Source organism: Ahaetulla prasina, chromosome 6 (assembly GCF_028640845.1).
Source record: "Ahaetulla prasina isolate Xishuangbanna chromosome 6, ASM2864084v1, whole genome shotgun sequence".
Classification (NCBI taxonomy): domain Eukaryota; kingdom Metazoa; phylum Chordata; class Lepidosauria; order Squamata; family Colubridae; genus Ahaetulla; species Ahaetulla prasina.
Window position 1 is genome coordinate 14,409,070 of NC_080544.1, and position 20,825 is coordinate 14,429,894.

The 20,825-nt window shown below is 42.9% G+C and overlaps 1 protein-coding gene across 1 annotated transcript in view; it reads left to right on the top strand.

Moving 5' to 3' along the window:
• RET (ret proto-oncogene) overlaps nucleotides 1-20,825 on the top strand; it is a 152,518-nt gene that overhangs the window by 77,611 nt on the left and 54,082 nt on the right. Inside the window, exons 3-6 of the mRNA XM_058189068.1 lie at nucleotides 3,001-3,291; nucleotides 4,886-5,127; nucleotides 12,313-12,514; nucleotides 13,529-13,728. Of these exons, the coding sequence (XP_058045051.1) occupies nucleotides 3,001-3,291; nucleotides 4,886-5,127; nucleotides 12,313-12,514; nucleotides 13,529-13,728 (935 nt within the window). The remainder of the gene's footprint in view (nucleotides 1-3,000; nucleotides 3,292-4,885; nucleotides 5,128-12,312; nucleotides 12,515-13,528; nucleotides 13,729-20,825) is intronic.

The following is a 20,825-nucleotide window of genomic DNA, read 5'->3' on the forward strand; positions in this document are numbered from 1 at the left end:
TGTTTCATCCTATCATTTTAATTTGTCAGCGACCTTGAGTGCCCCTCGTTGGCGAAAAGGTGATGGTGACTCCAATTTCTGTCTAGAGCGACTTATTCAGTTACTAAGTGGGGTGTTTTGGGGAAGGGAAGTGGATCTCAAATGAGCCTCAGTGGCACAATGGTTAGAGTGCAGTACTGCAGGCTACTTCTGCTGATTGCTGGCTGACTGCAATTTGGCAGTTTGACTCTCACCAGGCTCAAGGCTGACTCAGCCTTCCATCCTTCCGAGGTGGGTAAAATGAGGACCCAGATTGTTGGGGTCAATAGGATGACTCTGTAAACCACTTAGAGAGGGCTCTAAAAGCATTATAAAGTGGTATATAAGTCTAAGTGTTATGGTTATTGCTCTATCATCCATCCATCCATCCATCCATCCATCCATCCATCCATCCACCCACCCACCCAACCATCTATCTATCTATCTATCTATCTATCTATCTATCTATCTATCTATCTATCTATCTATCTATCTATCTATCTATCTATCTATCTATCTATTTACCTACCTATCTTACCAGGCTCAAGGCTGACTCAGCCGTCCATCCTTCCGAGGTTGATAAAATGAGGACCCAGATTGTTGGGGGCGATATGCTGACTCTAAACCGCTGAGAGAGGGCTGTAAAAGTACTGTGAAGCGGTATAGAAGTCTGAGGGTTTCTGCTATCTTCGATTGGAAAAAATAAAAATGTTCCTGTTGAGGTGCCCATTATTTTCTGAAGATTCCTACAGTACCGAGGCATCCATCTGTAACATTAATGGACATTGTAAATCTGCCGTTGACCACAAAGGACATTTTGGTAACTGAATAAGTCTGATCTGCATGAGACATTTAAGTTTGAAATGTAGCTGAAAACTTGACATTAGATTGATGTCCCATTGGAGCTTAAAAATAGCTGTTTGGTATACAAAAAGTGGAACTCTGCCATTTTGAACCATGGTATGTTGGCTGGGAGAATTTACTCAAGATTTTACTCTCTGTTCTTTATGGGATATCGGGAATGAAAATACAGGTGGTCCTTGACTTACAACCATTCATTTAGTGACCATTCAAAGTTACGACGGCAATGAGAAAAGGGTCTTATGACCATTTTTCACACCAACAACCATTTGTAGCACCGCTGTGGTCATGTGATCAAAATTCAGACGCTTGTCCCCTGGCATGTACTTATCACAGTTGCAGTGTCCCGGGGTCACGTGATCAACTCTTGTGACCTTCTCCCAAGTAAGTCAGTGGGGGAAACCAGATTCACTTAACAACCCAGGTTGCCAACTTAAAGACAGCAGTGATTCACCTAGCAACAGTGGCAAGAAAGGGTGGTGACATGGGGAAAACCCACTTAACAGCTGTCTTGCTTAGCATTGGAAATTTGGGGCTCCTTGTGGTCAGTTGTAAATCAAGGACTACCTGTAGCTGAAACTGCTGCTTCCCATGAGCTTCAGGAATTAGTTGCATGCTCCCTTATGTTGCGTTTCTGCATTCAACCGTAGATTTTGCATTTCAACCTTAGATCGGCTTGATACAGTTAAATATGAGAAAACATTGGCTTCTTAAAAATGAACTACTGGTTAGATGGGCTTATAGCGTAAGTCTGCACCAAGATTTGCAGGTAAAATTCACATGCACTGAGCCTTGGTGGTGCAGTGGTTAGAACGCAGTATTGCAGCTGACTGCCAGCAGTTCGATTTTCACCGGCTCAAGGTTGACTCAGTCTTCCATCCTTCCGAGGTAGTTGGGGGCAATAGGCTGACTCGGTAAACTGCTTAGAGAGGGCTGTAAAAGCAGTGTAAGCTATTGCTATTGACCCACCCACCCTTCCTTCCTTCCTTCCTTCCTTCCTTCCTTCCTTCCTTCCTTCCTTCCTCCCTTCCTCCCTTCTTCCTCCCTCCCTCCCTCCCTCCCTCCTTCCCTCCGAGAAGACTGTGAAGCACTATGAAGTGGTATATTAGTCCAATTACAGCTCTATATATTCACTCCCAAAACTGGAGTCCCAGATTAAATGATTGAGCCCCTATCTTTCAGGTATTTGTTTTTAATTTGGAAAAAAAAAGCTTGGGTTAAGGTAAGCAATCCTATTGGAATATTACATACCACGGGGGTGGGGGAGCAAAATATTGCTTCTATAAGTCTAGGTTTTATTTCTTTCCTGTATATCACAAAGGAGAGCCCATTGCATGGAGACAAGGCCAGGATAAATGAAGACGTCCTGCATATTGCAAATAGTAAAAAAATAAAATAAAAAAAATGATAAGGTGAGCCTAGCTGGACAAAAATCCACTAATAAAGTGTCAAGGCTCTTAGAGAAATTGCATTCTTTTGCTTTGGTAGATATTCTGCATGAAAAGAAACCTGGGAAATTAATTAGGGATGGGAGGTGCTTCGAGCTGCTGATACAGGTTGAGTTTGTTTCTCTCCCAAGAAGCTGAAGAAGCTTTCTGGATAAGAAGCAAAATGTTTTGGAGAAAAACAATCAAGAATGTCCAGTTGCCTTTTGGGACAACAATGACCTGGATAACTTGAGAATCTCCATAGACATTTGATCAATCAATCAATCAATCAATCAGAATAGAGCTGGAAGGGACCTCCGAGGGTCTGCTAGTTCTACCCTCTGCTCAAGCAGGAGACCCTATACTAGACCATTTCAGACAATGGCTGTCCAGACTCTTCTTAAAAATCTCCAGTGATGGAGCACCCACAACTTCTGATGGCAAGCCGTTCCATTGGTTGATTGTTCTCCCTGTCATCCTTGTAGGCTCATTTTGTCCCTGTGTGTTTTTTTGTTTTAATTCAGAATCTGTTGAAAGTCTTAGCTTGGTGGTTTTGTCCAGGTCGGCTTCAGAAGTCCCTTAAATTGACTTAAGTGAGAATTCATATCGATCCTACGGATGTTCCATTGGGGAATTACCCAAAGAAGCGCTCCGTTTGTGTTCCCTTCTCAACCTTTCTCCCTCTTCCTTTTAGCTTCGGGAAGTCCCGTGGCCAAAGTCGTGCTCCGCGTTTTCCTCTCTTCCAAACCTTTCCAGGCCAAAAACTGTCTGGGCTCGTCGGCTATGACGTTGGTCAAACTCTCGGTCATCAATGGCACCGTGCCGGAGTGCAGCTCTGCAACATCAAGCCGGCTCTGTTTTCCTGCCATGGATCTCTCTTTTCACATCATGGAGAATAAACCCCCGGGAATCTTTCACCAGCTCCAGTCCTTTGCCCTGCAGTACCAATGTCACAATATCAGCATTTCCTACAAGCTCATCACAGGTAAACGCTCTGTTGACTCAAATGCCTTTAGGGTGGTGTTGGTTGGGGGGTTTTTTTCCCCTGTTTTTTTTAATTAAATATAGAAAAAGCATGTCGTGTCCCACTCCTCCGCTGACGGCCGGGTCAGGGAAATCCGAATCAGGCTTGCCTTTGCAGCTCTGCCCAAAGTCCTAGCAAAGTCCTCAGAGCAGGCAGGAGACCAGTAAGTGACTTCAGCAAGATAAGTTCGACTTTTGCCTGACTCAGAGACTGCCAGAAAGTAGATCCTTTATATAGGCCATGGGGTGTGGCTCCATGACTCAGCACTCATTAAGGCCTGCCCCTCCCTTCCTTCTCTTGCCTCCGCCTATCCAATCTTCTGATGCGAGGATTACTCCAATCAGCTGTTGTTGGGAGTAAACCCTCCTCAGGCTCACCTGCTGTGGAGGAGGGGGAGGGGTCTAGCTGCTCCGTTTGCCTGGGCATGGAGTCAGGGCTGGGGCAGGGAGATGCTCCTTCTTCTGCAGTTTGTCTGGGCATGGAGCCAGGACTGGGGCTGGGAGGCATACATTCCTCCGTGTTCGGGAGCAGATAAGAAGGCCCCGGCTGCTCTGAGGGCGGGCAAGACACAACAAAGCAAAAATTTCAATCTCTATATAAACAGTGTGTTGTCTGGGTATAGTTAGTTTGAGCAATCATCATCCTCATCGTAACATTCACATTCATGACATTAGTAATGATCATATGGAGGGACGCGGTGGCTAAGACGCTGAACTTGTCGATCGAAAGTCCGGCAGTTCAGCGGCGCCATGTAACGGGGTGAGCTCCAGCGGTGAAATGCTCCCAGTTCAGACCGGATCGACCGATCCGGTAGCAATGGCAGTGGATGGTTCGGAGAACCGGTAGCAAAAATCCCTTCCCCTCCCCCCGCCAGGACAGATGACTTTTATGTAGACTTTCTCCTCCAAGACTCAAATCCGGCTACTATACGTGCAGTGGCAAAATTTTGTGTCGCTGCAATGTCCACAAGAAAGAAATTGGTTACCGAATTATAGATGTCAACTGATGCCAACTTTTTGGAGATATATATATATAACAGTTATGGGAAAAATACATTTACTCACATACCTGACAGTTTTCCATTCATGTAAATTAGGAAGGGACCCAATTGGTTGAGATCATGTATTTTAATCATAGAAACGGTACTAGACACAATTGATCTCAGTAGTATTTTAATTTTAAGTTACATAACAGATAACTGGTTTTTATCATAGATTTTATTTGATATGTATTATTTTATTCTTGAATTTTTAATTGTATATTTACTGACTGTTTTTTATTTGTTCTGGCCTATGGCTGTAATAAACTTACTTACTTACTTACTTACTCCCCCCCCACCCGCGCCCATGCTTAGCTGAGCCATATGATCATCAGAGCTTTTTTTTTTTACTTTTAAAAGCATTTTTTTACAACCTATTCGGCGGAATAGGTTGTAAAAAATGCTTTGAAAAGATTTTAAAAAAGGGTTATATGATGGACTTTTAGGACCAAAATGATGTCATGAATAGCTCCAGGTTTCGCGAGAAAATCAGATTTTCTTTCTACCGTGTTCCAGATGAGAACCTGCCCTTTTATTATAACGAGGAGACCACCGCCGTAGGAGTCTCCAAACCCCTCGACCGAGAAGAACGAGAAAAGTACGAGATGTTGGCTCAGTGCACCTTGAAGGAAGGCTCCCAAGAGACGTTCAGAGAGGTCCCTCTGCTCATCCATATTCTGGATGAAGACGACATGCCTCCTTTTCTATCCAATGGGACCAGCACAACAGACGCCGTAGTGGAGTTCAAAAGAGAAGAGGTAAGCTGGCACAAGGAGTATTTTGTCCTTGGGCCTCATGTTGAGATAGCTGGGAGAAAGCAATATTGAGAAAGGATGTTCTATAAAAGACCACACAAAAAAAAATAGTATTCTGCAAGGGTAGTTTGGAGGAAGGGGTCTAAATTTAAATTTAGAAGTGGACTTCTAAAAACAGAAGTGCCTTTCCTGACCTCTGCTTTTCAAGCACTGCTTAGCCCAATGATGGCTAACCTTTTTGCCGTCATGTGCCAAAAGCAGGAGGAGTGTGGAGTGTGTGTGTGTTGCATGCATGCCTGCCCATACCCATAATTGAAGGCGCCCCACCCCCCTGAACATGTTTATTTATTTATTTTATTTGTCATAACATTATATATAAGCATAAGCATGAAATAACTATACGATACATAAGCATATATATAACCATAAGTATGTAATAGCTATATGAAATTGTATACAATCAAAGGGAACATTAGGACAGGAACAGTAGGCACGCTTGTGCTCTTATGCATGCCCCTTACAGACCCCTTACAGATGGGGTGAGGTCAATAGTAGATAGTTTTTGGTTAAAGCTTTGGGGATTGTGCGAAGAGACCACAGAGTCTGGTAGTGTATTCCAGGCATTAACAGCTCTGTTTCTGAAGTCATATTTTCTGCACTCAAGATTGGAGCGGTTCACATTAAGCTTAAATCTATTGTGTGCTCGTGTATTGTTGTGGTTGAAGCTGAAGTAGTCTTCGACAAGAAGGATATTGTAGCAGATGATTCTATGAGTTAAACTCAGGTCATGTCGAAGGCGGCGGAGTTCTAAATTTTCTAAACCCAGGATTTCAAGTCTGGTGGCATAAGGTATTTTGTTGTGATCAGAGGAGTGGAGAACTCTTCTTGTAAAATATTTCTGGACACGCTTAATTGTATTAATGTCCGAAATGAGGTATGGGTTCCAGACAGTCGAGCTGTATTCAAGAATTGGTCTAGCAAATGTTTTATATGCTCTGGTTAGTAGTGTAGTGTTTCTGGAGAAGAAGCTACGCAAGATTAAGTTTACAACTCTTAAAGCCTTTTTTGCGATGTAGTTGCAGTGGGCTTTGGCACCCGCGCCACCCCGCTTTTGGCACGCAATGGCCCGGTGGGCCCAGTAGGCCCGTTTTTCACCCTCCCCAGACTCCAGAGGCTTTCTTGGAACCTGGGGAGGGCAAAAACGGCCTTCCCCACCCCGAGAGGCCCTCTATAGGCTGGAAATGGCCCGTTTCCCGATTTCCGGTGGGCCCAGAAGGCCCGAAAATCAGCTGGCCGGTGTGCGCATGTGCTCTGGGGTTGAGCTAGGTAACGCTCACGTGCCCACAGGTATGTATCCGCATGCCACCTGTGGCACGCATGCCACAGGTTCACCATCACAGGCTTAGCCTTTAGGGGTGTCAAACTCGCATTGTTATGGCGTCATCACGTGACGTATTGGGACTTTCCCCCCCTTTGCTAAACCGGGCAGTGGCAGGGCCAATATGTGCCACATCCGACCCACAGATCGCAAGTTTGACACCTTTGCCTTATATGAAGTTATCTTTCTTCATCCAGTGAGTAAGTTGTTTTCCTGGCCTGGAGGATTTGGCAAGAAAAGAAAAATCATTTTTGGGTGTTTGCCGCCACCATCAGTCCAGAATTATCATTGCTACTTTTCTTTAATTCCAGCTCTTCTTAACTCTGCTGGGTTGAAGATTATGGATGCAATAATATTGAGCTGAGAAACCTGTTTAGCTCCAATTAATCATGGTTGGATAGATTATGTTGATGTTTCATGCAGGCTCTTGAAACAAGTAGACGTTTTTTCCAGCTTCGATCCTTGTCTTGGTCTAAAATGCATCTTTTGAAGCCTTATTAACATCTATATTGATAAACGTATGAAGAACAGTTGCAGGAATTGTGTACGGCTAGAAAAAGAACTAAGGGTGAAATGATAGTAGTATTCCAGGATTTGAGGGGCTTCCACAAAGAGGAGGGGGTCAACTTATTTACTACACCACCAGAAGGCAGAACAAGAAACAATGAATGGAAACTAACCAAGGGGAGAAGCAACCTGGAATTAAGGAGAAATTTCCTAACAGTGAAGACAATCAACCAGTGGAATAGCTTGTCTTCCAAAGTTGTGGGTGCTTCACAGGTTTTTAAGAAAAAAAAAACTGGGAAATCGCAAGTCTGAAATGGTTTAGGGTCACCTGCTTGATCGTTAGTCTGGTGTTAATCTATGCTGATGATTAACTCCCAAACAAGCTAACAGTCAATCAATTCCGTTTATTACAGTCATAGACCAGAGACCAGTCTTAACAATCCTTACTAGAACTGATGATGTTGCCTAGTTTGGGTAATAAAATGCCTGCAAGAAAGCAACCAACTCAGAGAGAACCAAGGACTCACAGTCCTCCTCCTCCCTTTCCTTCTCCTCCTCTTCCTTCTTTCCCCTTCCTCTCCTCCTCCTCCTTCTTTCCCCTTCTCCTCCTCTGCCTCTCAAACCCCTCTCCCTTCTAGCACTGATGGTGTTACCTAGTTTGGTTAATGAACTGTCTGCAAGAAAGCAACCAAGCTAGAGAACATCACAGACTCCATAGTCCTCCTCCTCATCCCCCCTCCCCTCCTTCTCCTTTCCCGTTCTCCTTCTTCTTCTTTCCCCTTCTTCTCCTCCTCCTCCTCCTCCTTCTTCTTTCCCCTTCCCCTTCTCCTCCTTCTTTCTCCTCCTCCTCCTCCTTTCCCCTTCCTCTCCTCCTCCTCCTTCTTTCCCCTTCTCCTCCTCTGCCTCTCAAACCCTTCTCCCTTCTAGCACTGATGATGTTACCTAGTTTGGATAATGAACTGTCTGCAAGAAAGCAACCAAGCTAGAGAACATCACAGACTCCATAGTCCTCCTCCTCATCCCCCCTCCCCTCCTTCTCCTTTCCCCTTCTCCTTCTTCTTTCCCCTTCTTCTTCTCCTCCTCCTCCTTCTTTCCCACTTCTCCTTCTCCTCCTCCTCCTTCTCCTTTCCCCTCCTCCTTTTTTTTAAAATTTACATTTATATCCCGCCTTTCTCCGAAGACTCAGGGTGGCTTACACTATGTTAGCAATAGTCTTCATTCTATTTGTATATTTATATACAAAGTCAACTTATTGCCCCCAACAATCTGGGTCCTCATTTTACCTACCTTATAAAGGATGGAAGGCTGAGTCAACCTTGGGCCTGGTGGGACTAGAACCTGCAGTAATTGCAGGCAGCTGTTGTTAATAACAGACTGCATTAGCAGCCTGAGCCACAGAGCCCCCCCCCCTCCTCCTCCTCCTCCTCTCAAACCCCTCTCCTTTCTAGCACTGATGATGTTACCTAGTTTGGTTAATGAAATGTCTGCAAGAAAGCAACCAAGCTCAGAGAGCACCAAGGACCCCACAGTCGTTGTCCTCCTCCTCCTTTCCCCTTCTCCTCCTCCTCCTTTCCCTTTCTCCTCTTCCTCCTCCTCCTTTCCCTTTCTCCTCCTCCTCCTCCTTTCCCTTTCTCCTCCTCCTCCTCCTCCTCCTCTCAAACCCCTCTCCCTTCTAGCACTGCTGATGTTACCTAGCTCAGAGAGCACCAAGGACCCCCTCACTCTTTCCATCCTTTGTATTTATACCTGTTGCATTTTGTGCTAATGGTTGTTTTGATGCTCTCCCTTCTGTATCCTCTCGCAGAGAGTGAGCAGTGGAGGCATGTTGTAAATAATTGAATAAGAAATGTTTCATTCATTTAGTTCGCTGTCTAGACAAACACTAATGCACTAAGCCAGTGATGACTAATGTCAAGGTTCCAGAAAAACCTCTTCTGCATAAAAAAAACTCAGAAGCCATTGTCTTTCAGACTTCTTTACTAGCATGAGGAAACTGGCACACGATGAGTGAAATTCCAAAACTGAACTTCCGGATTCTTTTCCCAGTTATACAAATCCCAAGAGTCCCACCCCCCTAACCCCTTTGCTGATCACATGGTCCCACGTTCTCCCAGTTCATTCGAATATCTTCTCGCCACTCGTCCTGCAGATGTGAACACCATCCGACCTTGACCGCTTGAAGAATGTTACCATACCCCTCAACCCCCCTTCTTCCCCTCAGGGGAAAAATGTGGCAGTGTCTGGAACCCTAAAGTCTAGTATGGTTTCCAGGCCTGACAACTAACCTTTTTGCCGTCATGTGCCGGGAAGGGGGGGGGGGTTGCACGAATGCATGTCCACACCCATAATTCTATGTGCCCCGCCCCTGCACATGCCCAAATGATCTCTCCCACTTCCCCCGCTCCTGGCACACAATGGCCCAGTAGACCTATTTTTCTCTCTCACCTGGCTTCAGAGCCTCTCTATGAGTCTGGGGAGGGAAAAAATGGCCTTCCCCACCACCCCAGAGGCCCTCCAGAGGCCAGAAAGGGCCCATTTGCCAACTTCCGGTGGGGCCAGAGCTGAGCTCGTGTGACCACTGATAACGGCTATGTATGCCACCTGTGGCCGTCACGGCGCTATGCCAAAGGATGAATCAGAGAAATTATAGGTGGCCCAGGCTAATGTGAATTTAGCAGTGTTATTCTTTTGCTGGCACTCTTGGATCAGATTCTGTTGTGTCTGCGCCCCCTGAGCCGGGCCTCCTGCCAGAAAGTGACTTGGAGCCGGGCCTGCTGCCAGAAAGTGACTTGGAAAGTGAGGGGGAAGGGCTGTCAGGACTTACCTCGGGAGCACCAGCTTCCCTGGCTCAGCTCCAGGAGCCAGAATCAGGCCAGGTGGAAGAGATAATGAGGCCTCCGTCCCCTGACTCTTCCCCCCCAGGCCACACCTCCAGACCCAGCTGATGGCAATCAGGCCTGGCTGGACCCTAGATTTCATAGGCAGGAGAGGAGAGAACAACAGAAGCAGGGGTGGGGCAGGCCTAGGAAGTGCTGAGTCATGGAGCCACACCCCACAGGATATAAAGACAGTGAGCACTGCTGTGTCTCTTCGTAGCCGGCAAATCAATTGATTAACGAAGAGCTGAAGTGACTCATTGGCGTTGAGGGAGATATCAGAGAACTTGGCAGACGTTCGCTATTCTGCTGCCAGAGCTGATAGTGCCGACTAATTAAGCCATCACTCGGACGGAGGCGAAGGAGGACAGAACAGATTCTTCATCCCAGGGTCACACCTGGAAACCTCTCTTACAATCAGAGCTCAAGAGTTGGGCCTTGTTACTGCATCACTTTAATCTATCTATAAAGGAGAATATTTGTAGCTCAGAGTTGAAATGGGTGTAGTGGTGGTGCCCGGGGTGGACTCTGCGCTTGGTTGTTTTATTGCAGATGTTTCATTACCCAACTAGGTAACATCATCAGTGCTAATAAGGAGTGTGGTATGTTCTCAGTTTATATTTTAGTGACTTGCCCTGTCAGTGTTAGCTGGGGTGGTCTTAGAGATTCTTTGGTTGGACTCAGTGGTGAAATCTGGCTGGATCAATCCAACGCACACGAACTGGTAGAGCCAGTGGTGGGAGGCTCCGCCCACCCACTGGGATGTCATTACGTCCCATTTTTTTACCCTTTGCGCATGTGCAGAAGAGGTACACGCAAGTGTAGCAAGCGCGCTCACATTTCTGAACTAGTAGTGAAAGTAAGTGCATTTCACCACTGGTTGGGTTGTTGACTGTGGGTCTATGACAATTCGCCATGGCCAACTCACTGCGGATAACTCACCATGGCCAACACATTGCCAGACAACTCACTGCAAAACAAGAGTTACATTAATTACAATAGCACTTAGACAGTTATACTGCTCCATAGTGCTTTATAGCACTCCCTGGGCAATTTACACATTCAGCCTTTTGCTCCCAACAATCTGGGTCCTCATTTTAACGACCTTGGAAGGATGGAAGGCTCAGGCAATAGCAATAGCAATAGCACTTAGACTTATGTCTTCATAGTTCTTTTACAGCCCTCTCTAAGTGGTTTACAACATGATCCTATTACCCCCAACAATCTGGGTCCTCATTTTAACGATCTCAGAAGGATGGAAGGCTGAGTCAACCTTGAGCCTGGTGAGATAAGATAGATGATAGAGATAGATGATAGATAGATAGATAGATAGATAGATAGATAGATAGATAGATAGAGTAATAGCAATAGCACTTAGACTTATATACCGCTTTACAGTGCTTTACAGCCCTCTCTAAGTGGTTTACAGAGTCAGTCTATTGCCCACAACAATCTGGTTCCTCATTTTAACGATCTCGGAAGGATGGAAGGCTGAGTCAACCTTGAGCCGGTCAGGATCGAGCTCCTGAACTGAGCAGCGAGTTAGCCTGAAGTACTGTGTTCTAACCACTGCGCCACCACGGCTCAGTGAATGTGAATTTTACCTGCAAATCTTGGTGGAGATTTAAGTTATAAGCCCACCTAAACAATAGTTCATTAATAGTTCATTAAAAAAAGTTTTCTCATATTTATCTACATCAAAGAAATGGTAGAATTATTAAATCATTAAAGAAAGGATGCAAAAGGAGGGACAGAATGAAATGGGAATGACAAAAATTAAAATACTTTTTATTTATTTATTTGAAATAATTAAATTGAATTGTTAAATTGTCCCGCGGCGAGTTGACCGTGGTGAGTTGGCTCTGTAGCGAGTTGTCTGTCAGGCCTGGAAGCCATCTTTTGCATTAGGCCTTCAGCCCTGCCACTTTTACTACTGTGGGAAACTGGGAGGGGGAACTGTATGGAGCTGGAGTGCTATATAGTCATAATAACATTCCTTTCTCAGAGAGTCAAGGACATCTTGCCCTGCACCTGGAAGGCCAGAACTGGGAAGCATCTCCAGTTAGGAATGATGTTTGATTGGATCATGGGATGGACATGTGGGTGCTGGGCAGGGACTTACACTTTTCTTTGGGTGGGGAAAACCTGGAAACTTTCAGATTTGGGTTTTCTCAGATGTGCCAATATGACATCTCTAATAAAGTGTAGCTTTGAGGAACTTAAAGTCTCGGAGTTTTCTTTTGTTGGGGTTGTTATTTGGAACCCTGACATTGTCCCATTCCGATTTTGCTGTTGGCTTCCTTGGCCGTTTCTTGATTGGGGTATTGTTTATTGATTGATGGTCTGATGTTAATTTTGGAGTTAGGGTTGATGTGGGTGCTGCTAGCTGGTGGAGAGGTGCTTTCATCTACCTCTCTTCTTTTCCAGGGTACCGTCTTGGCAGCATTATCAGTCCTGGATACAGACACAACTCCTATCTACCCTGTAGATACCAGCAGGAAGAAATACACAGGCACCATAAATTCATCAGATCCCTGGATACAGGAAACATTTCGTGTGGACCATCTCTTCCACGAGATCTATTTCCACCCAAACGGCAGCCAAGTGCGGGGCACGCAACACGAATATAGTAATTTTATGCACATCTTTATTATTGCAACCCACACCTTCCCGTTAAAAAAGATCATGTTTAGAACTCAAGATGATTTGGAAAGTTTTTTTTTTTTAATTCTTGGAGATGTACACACATGCACAAACTCACACTCATATTTCCGTATGTGCATATCTGTGTAGGCATTTCCCTCCTATAGCGTTAGGTGAAACCTTTATGGGGCTTTAATAAATTAGGTGTGATAGAAATTATTAAATAAGTATGAAATAATATTAATGGTGGCATAGAACCTTTCTGGCTCTGCAGACCAGTAGTAGTGATGGCAGGAGGAGAAGAGACCTCCTAGGCCCAAAACAGGGTGTGGGCAGGTGCAGCTCATCCCCCTTGCACCCATTTTTGCTCCCAGGGGGAGTGCAGGAGGCCTGTCAGACCCCCCTGGCCACACCTACCATGGCCACGCCCACCCAGCCGATTATTAAGGCAGAGAACCGGTTGTTAAATTATTTTAATCCCAGCACTGGGTGGAATGGCTTCTCCCTGGAAGTTGTAGGTTGCTCCATTGCTGGAAGTTTTTGAGAAAAGATTGGGCAACCGTTTGACCATGATGGTATCAAATCTCCTGTCTTGGGCAAGGGATTGGACAAGAAGATCTTCAAGAAGACATTTCCTTCCTTCCTTCCTTCCTTCCTTCCTTCCTTCTTTCCTTCCTTCCTTCCTTCCTTCCTTCCTTCCTTCCTTCCTTCCTTCCTTTCTTTCTTCCTTTCTTTCTTGCCAGTATAATGGGAATAGGTTGTAGGCTAGGGGTATAAATGCCTTTCTTTCTACCAGAGGTGTTTCCTTCAAAAGATTTTGGGGTTGTGTTATGGAACAGAACTCTGCATTTCACTATGTCGCCGGCCAGATTTCCCCATAAACTACTGTTTTTCTTAGGGTCCAGCGCCTGTCCATTCTTCATCCACTGGGTGTCTCTCTTCGTTGTGTATTTCCTTCTCCCAAGTGCTAAAGTGTAGGGAATTTTCTATTCTTTTGCAGAGTTGATACTAAACAGGACCGTTTCCATTATGGAAAGCCGTTCCATCCTGCTGGAAGTCATTGTGAATGACACAACGTACCAGGGGCCCGACAAATCCTTGACGCTTCACTTCAACGTCTCCATCCTCCCAGTCTCCATCCGGTTCTCAAATCCGACGTATCAGTTCACGGTGAACAGAAATGCGGCCAACTTTTCACAAGTGAGGATGGCACCTCTCTTCTTCTGGTTTGTTTTTTTTTTTTACACATGAGCGTCTTAGAATTAAACCATCAGGCAGGAAAACATATATGCAAATGAAAAGATGGTTGGGAGGTAGACAATTTGAGCAATAAATCTATTTAATTGAACCTTCACGTATGGACCTGGTCTTTCGCACCTAACAAGTGCACATTTATTAGACATGCATTAAATTATAATTAATAGAATGTTTAAAGTGATTGCCAAGACAAAATAATTAACTGCTTAAAGATTATTAAGCTATAGAGGAAGTGTTTAATTGATGACATGATCTGTGTTTGTGGTTTAGAAGGAGGTGATTAATTTATCATTAATTTAGACTGGCGATTTTTGTTGTTGCAATGCTCAGATTTTACACTACGATGCAAGTGTTTGAGTAAATGCATGTTATGGCATGTTACTAATTCCTTTCACCATATAAGCACGAATGTATCTTAACTTTATTTGTTTCTCATGTGCCGAGTTATCTTTACACTTAATCTAGTTTACTGTTAGGCTGTGTGTAGGCCTGTTTTCAGGGCTGGAAAAATGTAACTTTTCAATCCAAAATTGCTCATATTTTACCTGTATTAGATATACCGAGCGTCTACCTAAGAGGCTCGGTATCTACTGTAGGAATTTAGCACCCACCCCCCTCCTAGAAGAATGAAATATTTTAGAAAATATTTAAAAGGCAGAATATATTTCCCTGGATGAGAAATGGAGAAACATGTTTTAAAGACAAAGCAGCTTCCTGACTCCCCCCCACCTTTGTCAATGGGCCATTAAAGCCTCAGCCAAACTCACTCATTTCCCCCCACCTTTGTCAACCATCATTTGCAACACAATAGAACAGAAACTCACCACATGGCACCTGGGAAGATTACATCAGCCAGCAATGTTAACTAAGACCCCTAGACCACCTGGGAGTCTGACAATCAATCAGGATACTCTTCCTGTGCCCCAGAAAGTTCAAAGCTCAGAAAAAGCATAAAGCCAGGGAGCACACAGGATCTCAGCCCTTTTCTATTCAGGATCTCAAGCCATGTGATCCTGACCACCATTAAACCATCTTTCCAAGCAGCCTCCATGTTTCCAGTGTCTTTGTCCCCACTTGGAACTGAACCCAGATGGATATTTCTTCCAACACTACTAACCCAGATAAAATATGAGCAATTTTGTGCAGTTTGAGTAAAAAATGCAGATGTTCCAAGCAACAGAGCAGAAGAAAGCAGTGAAGGAAAAGAGAAGGGGGAAAAAATGAGGATAATTCTATAGGAAGTTAGTACCCACCCCTCTCCTAGAAGAATAAAATATTTTAGAAAATATTAAAAAGGGGCATAATATTTATATTTCCCTGGATGAGAAATGGAGAAATATGTTTTAAAGACAAAGCAGCTCCTTGCAGCTTCCTGTCTCCCCCCACCTTTGTCAATGGACCATCATCTGCAACACAATAGGACCCATCTAGCAACAGAAACTCACCACATGACACCTGGGAGGATTACATCAGCCAGCAAGTCTAGCTAAGACCCCCACCCCCTGAGAGTCTGACAACCAATCAGGACACTCTTCCTGTTCCCCGGGAAGTTCAAAGCTTAGAAAGAGCATCGCCCCTTTTTTGTTCAGGAACTCAAGCCATGTGAACCTGACCACCATTAAACCATCTTTCCAAGCAGTCTCCATGTTTCCAGTGTCTTTGTCCCCACTTGGAACTGAACCCAGATGGATATTTCTTCCAACAATTCTAAAAATGAAACTGTATGAGAAGCAACAGATTTGATGGTAAAATGGCTGTCCTGTTTTAGAACTAGATTTTATAAAAGAGGATAGGAACTAATTCATCCTTCATTGTTCGAAATGAATGTTTGACTCCTTCCCCACACCCCCCAGGCTTAATCTGTAGGTCATTCACATTTGTTAACGGATAAATTCAATTTATATGCATGCAGCTCTAATGAGTACACAATTCCAACCATTCACAACCATTGTTGCAGGTAAGTTATCTTAACTGCATTTCCTCCCAAAAAATAAAAATAAATAAATCACATTCCAAAAAGGTAATAAAATTAAAGCATGGAGATTTGTCTTACTTCTGGAGAGGGGGAAACAATGTGTGGTTTTGTTATTAACTGTTGCAATGAAGAAAAATGACTGCGAAATGTTAATTGTCTTAAACTCATCCGCTTTAATTCCAGGCGGAATATTTCTCCTCAGTTTATTGAAATAAGAATAGCAACACATTAAAAGGCCATTATCTTCCTACTTGTTTTCCTGAACCTCCAAAGAAAAGATGACTCATTCCAAAAATCACATTTACAATGCCTTTAACTCATGAGTAAAGTAGCATTTTTGAAAGTTTGTTGGCAAAATTCTTAAACTCCCCAGAAGTCTTTGAAATAATGGAAAACAGTAGTTTCCAACCTATGGTAAAGAGTATCACAAATGAGATTGAGAAGCAGTTTAGGAAGGACTTTAATTCTTCCTAAATTACAAGTCTTTAATTCGTTTTTTCTAAATCAGTGAATTTTTTTAAAAAAATAAACTATTTGCATCGTAATATTCCTTTTAGCAGAGATGGATTTTTTGTTTCTGTCCAGTTGAAGCAGGTCTGGTAAGACTTCAGCAAATTTAACTTGGTAAGCAAAGGAAAAGAAGGAGGAATATAATCAGTCAAGAAACTGAGAAAGAATAACCTAGCCAGGAGGAAATGATGTCTTTGAGTTGGTTTTCAGCAGACCAGATACTAATTACACAAGAATAACAGAATAACAAGAGTTGGGACCTTGGAGGTCTTCTAGTCCAACTCCCTGCTCAAGCAGGAGACCCTATACCATTTTAGACAAACGGCTGTCTAATCTCATCTTAAAAACCTCCAGTGATGGAGCACCCTGTGGGGTGCCTCAGGGGTCGATTCTCTCGCCCCTCCTGTTCAACATCTATATGAAGCTGCTTGGCGAGATCATCAGTGGTTTCGGTGTGAGGTACCAGCTGTACGCTGATGACACTCAGCTGTACTTTTCCACACCGGGCCACCCCAACGAAGCTATCGAAGTGCTGTCCCGGTGTCTGGAAGCCATACCGGTCTGGATGGGGAGGAACAGGCTCAAGCTCAATCCCTCCAAGACAGAGTGGCTGTGGATGCCGGTGTCCCGGTACAGTCAGCTGCAGCCGCGGCTGACTGTTGGGGGCGAGTCATTGGCCCCAGTGGAGAGGGTGCGCAACTTGGGCGTTCTCCTGGATAGACGGCTGTCTTTTGAAGATCATTTGGCGGCCGTCTCCAGGAGAGCTTTTTACCAGGTGCGCCTGGTCCGCCAGTTGTACCCCTTTCTAGACCAGGATGCCCTGTGCACGGTCACTAACGCTCTCGTGACATCTCGTCTGGATTACTGCAATGCTCTCTACATGGGGCTCCCCTTGAGGAGCACCAGGAGGCTCCAGTTGGTCCAGAATGCGGCTGCGCGGGTGATAGAGGGAGCCCCTCATGGCTCCCATGTGACACCCCTCCTGTGCAGACTGCACTGGCTACCTGTGGCCTTCCAGGTGCGCTTCAAGGTTTTGTTAACTATCTTCAAAGCGCTCCATGGCATAGGGCCGGGTTACTTACGGGACCGTCTGCTGCCACCGATTGCCTCTCACCAACCCGTGCGCTCTCACAGGGAAGGACTCCTCAGGGTGCCGTCGGCCAGTCAGTGCCGACTGGCGACACCCAGGGGAAGGGCCTTTTCTGTGGGGGCTCCCACCCTCTGGAACGAACTTCCCCCAGGACTTCGCCAACTTCCTGACCTTCGAACCTTTCGCCACGAGCTTAAGACACATCTATTTTATTTGCACAGGGCTGGACTAGAATTTTAAATTTTGAATTTGGTTTTAATGGGGTTTTATTACTTTTATTGTTATTTTTAAATATTCGGCCTTATTTAATAAGTTTTTTAAGTGATGTTTTATTTTGTATTTATATGTATGTTTTTATCTGGCTGTAAACCGCCCTGAGTCCCTTGGGAGATAGGGCGGTATAAAAATACGATTAAATAAATAAATAAATAAATAAATAAATAAATAAATAAATAAATAAATAAATAAATAAATACCTACAACTTCTGGAGGCAAGCTGTTCCACTGGTTATTTTTTTTTTTTTATTATTATTATTTTTTATTACTTTTTTTGCAACAAACAAACAAAAAGAAAATACATTATTACACCCTTGTGCTATACATAAAAGGAAGATTTGGGTCTTCGGATATATCCTCATGATTGCCAAAATCCACGTTCTCGAGGTACAGGTACTGAAGCGTCCAATGTTCCAAGCGCAAAGTCCACAAATGGTTTCCAAGTCTTCCAAAAAATATCTTCTTTATACACACCACTTCTAATTTTAATATCACATGTCATTTTATCATTTAAAGCTAATTTCCACATTTCAGAATTCCACTCTTCTATTCTAAAAATCACATCTAGTTTCCAATATCTAGCTATTATAATTCTACCTATTATAATCATAATTCTAATCAATTCTTTTTCATATTTTGTTAATTCTATTTCCTTAATTACCAACAATAATATAGTTTCCACTCTCAATGTTTTATAATTTTTATATTTCCTACTTGATAATTTGATACTCTCCCCTCTAAACACCGCTTTCATCGCATCCCAAACAATTTCAAATTTAACCTCCCCGTTATCATTTAATCTCCAACTTTCCTCCAATTTTTTAAGTATCCATTTTTTATCCTTTTCATTTTTATACAATTTCTCGTCATATCTCCAATAGCTTCTTTTTTTCTCAAAATTAAAATCTAAGTCCACCATAACTTCTGCATGATCAGAATCTTTAAAAATTCCCACATCTACCTTATCCACATTGTTCAACAAATCTTTAGAAAGAAAAATATAATCAATTCTAGAATATGTATTATATATCTTAGAGAAAAAAGTGTATACTCTCTCAATTCCTTTAACCTCTCTCCACACATCAACCACGCCATTTCGAAGCATCCACATATTTAAAATCCCCATTTTATTTGCTCCTCCACAGCGGGTGGGATTAGTACTGTCTATTTTATCTCTGATTAAATTAAAATCCCCAGCCACAATTACTTTCCTACACTTTCATTCTCCAAAATTTTGTTATTTTTCAAGAAATTCTCTTTGTTTTCATTCGTAAATATAAATTAACAAGTGTCACTTTTTCCTCATTAAGATTTCCAACAATTATTACATATCTTCCATCTTCATCCAAAATTACCTTATGTTTTCAAACTACACCCTATCTGATATCAGTGTTGCAACTCCTCTAGCTTTTGAAGTTCCAAATGCTTTTTCATATATTTGCATACCTTTTATATACATTCTATTTGAATCTTCAGATTTCTGATGGGTTTCTTGTAAAAATAAAATGTCTGGTAAATCCCTTTTAATCTTAAGCTCCAATCTTCTTCTTTTAATCTGATTCCTGTACCCTTCACATTCCATGACATTATTTTTATAACTCCCATTTAAAATATAAATTTTTAATCCTATCCTCAAGATCTTCCTTTCTGTGCCCCCACCACCCGACATTAAACTACCATATAAACAACAATAAGCAAACAGAAAAAAAACAAAAAACAAACAAACAATAAAATCCAAACAATCTTCTTCCCCCACATCCTCATCGGTTTCGCCTCTATAAAGAGAATGGGGGAGAGGGGACGTGCCAATGCCCGGGCACTTCTTTCGGGCTGTCTATTTAAATTCATCACTCAAAAAAAAAGATAGCGATGACCCGCATTCAGCTTCATATTTTCCAAGACTCTTATCTGCTTCTTCTCCTACTGTATCCTCACGACTCTTCTTCTGTTCAACCAACACAGGTGATATTTCTTTCCTCTTTAACCCTTTAGAGTCTTGCCCCAATAGCCCCTTTTTCTTCTTCTGTGATTGGTGTTTCCACGATGTTCCACCCATCTGAAGCATTTGATCTTTTATCTCCATTAAATCCTCCATCTCAATCAGTCCAAGCTCCCGTAAATATAATAATGCATCTATATCTGGGGTGATTGTACGCATCCTTCCTTTATAAAAAAATTTCAATTGTTGTGGTGGCCTCCAATTGTATTTAATTCCATTATCTCTCAAAACTTTTGTAATTGGTTTTAAAAAAAATCTCCATGCCCTTTCTTCTCTTGATATATCCGGGAAGACTTGAATAGTCTTCCCTTCAAACTTCAAAGCATCTCCCAACTCTCTTAACTTGGCCATAACTTCCAACTTATCACCAAGATTTGCGAACCTGACAAGCACATTCCTGTTAGAACCATTTTGCCTTCTATATCCAATTCTAAAACACTTGCCAGGTCTGCTAATGTGAACGTAAGTTGCGATCCAAATCATTAATCCATTTCAAAACCCGCTGTTTCAATTTATCCTCCTTTCTTCCGAGATTCCTCTGATAACAAAATTATATTTCCTCATCTCTTCTTCCAAAAGACAAATTCTCTTATCTTGCTGCTCATTTTATAAAATATTTTGCCAATTTGCCGATCTACTTTTGCCTCATGCACATGCAGCTGCTCCATTTCATCTTTAATCATTATCATTTCCTCTTTTGTTTAGCAAAGTTATCATTCATCTCTTGCTTTAAATTTTGCATTTCAGATGTCAGTTTAAATGTCAAATTATCTATACGCTCTGATAGTCCTGCTATTTTTCCCAATTTTATTTAAAGCTGCAGCAATTTGCTGCTTCTGAAAGTTGTTGAGTCATTTTGAAAAAACAAAAACCAAAAATTTCTCAAACTGGGATTCCAATTTTCAAAGAGTCTTAGTGAAGATCAAAGGACAGCAGTCAAACCAATTTTACAGAGGGTCTTGATGAAGATCAAGGACGACAATCTTTAATTGAAGCGAAACGGCTTATTTGCACTCGTTAGTAGCTTATCAGTAACTTATGAGTCATATTCACTCCACAAAGAAACACAATTACCTCACAGCTTAATCAGCGCCATTTTTTCTCCACGTCGGCAGAGAAGAAAAAAAAAACCAGCTTGAACTTCAAAACAAAGTCCTTTTTTTGTTTTCTATAATATAAACAAGCTATTA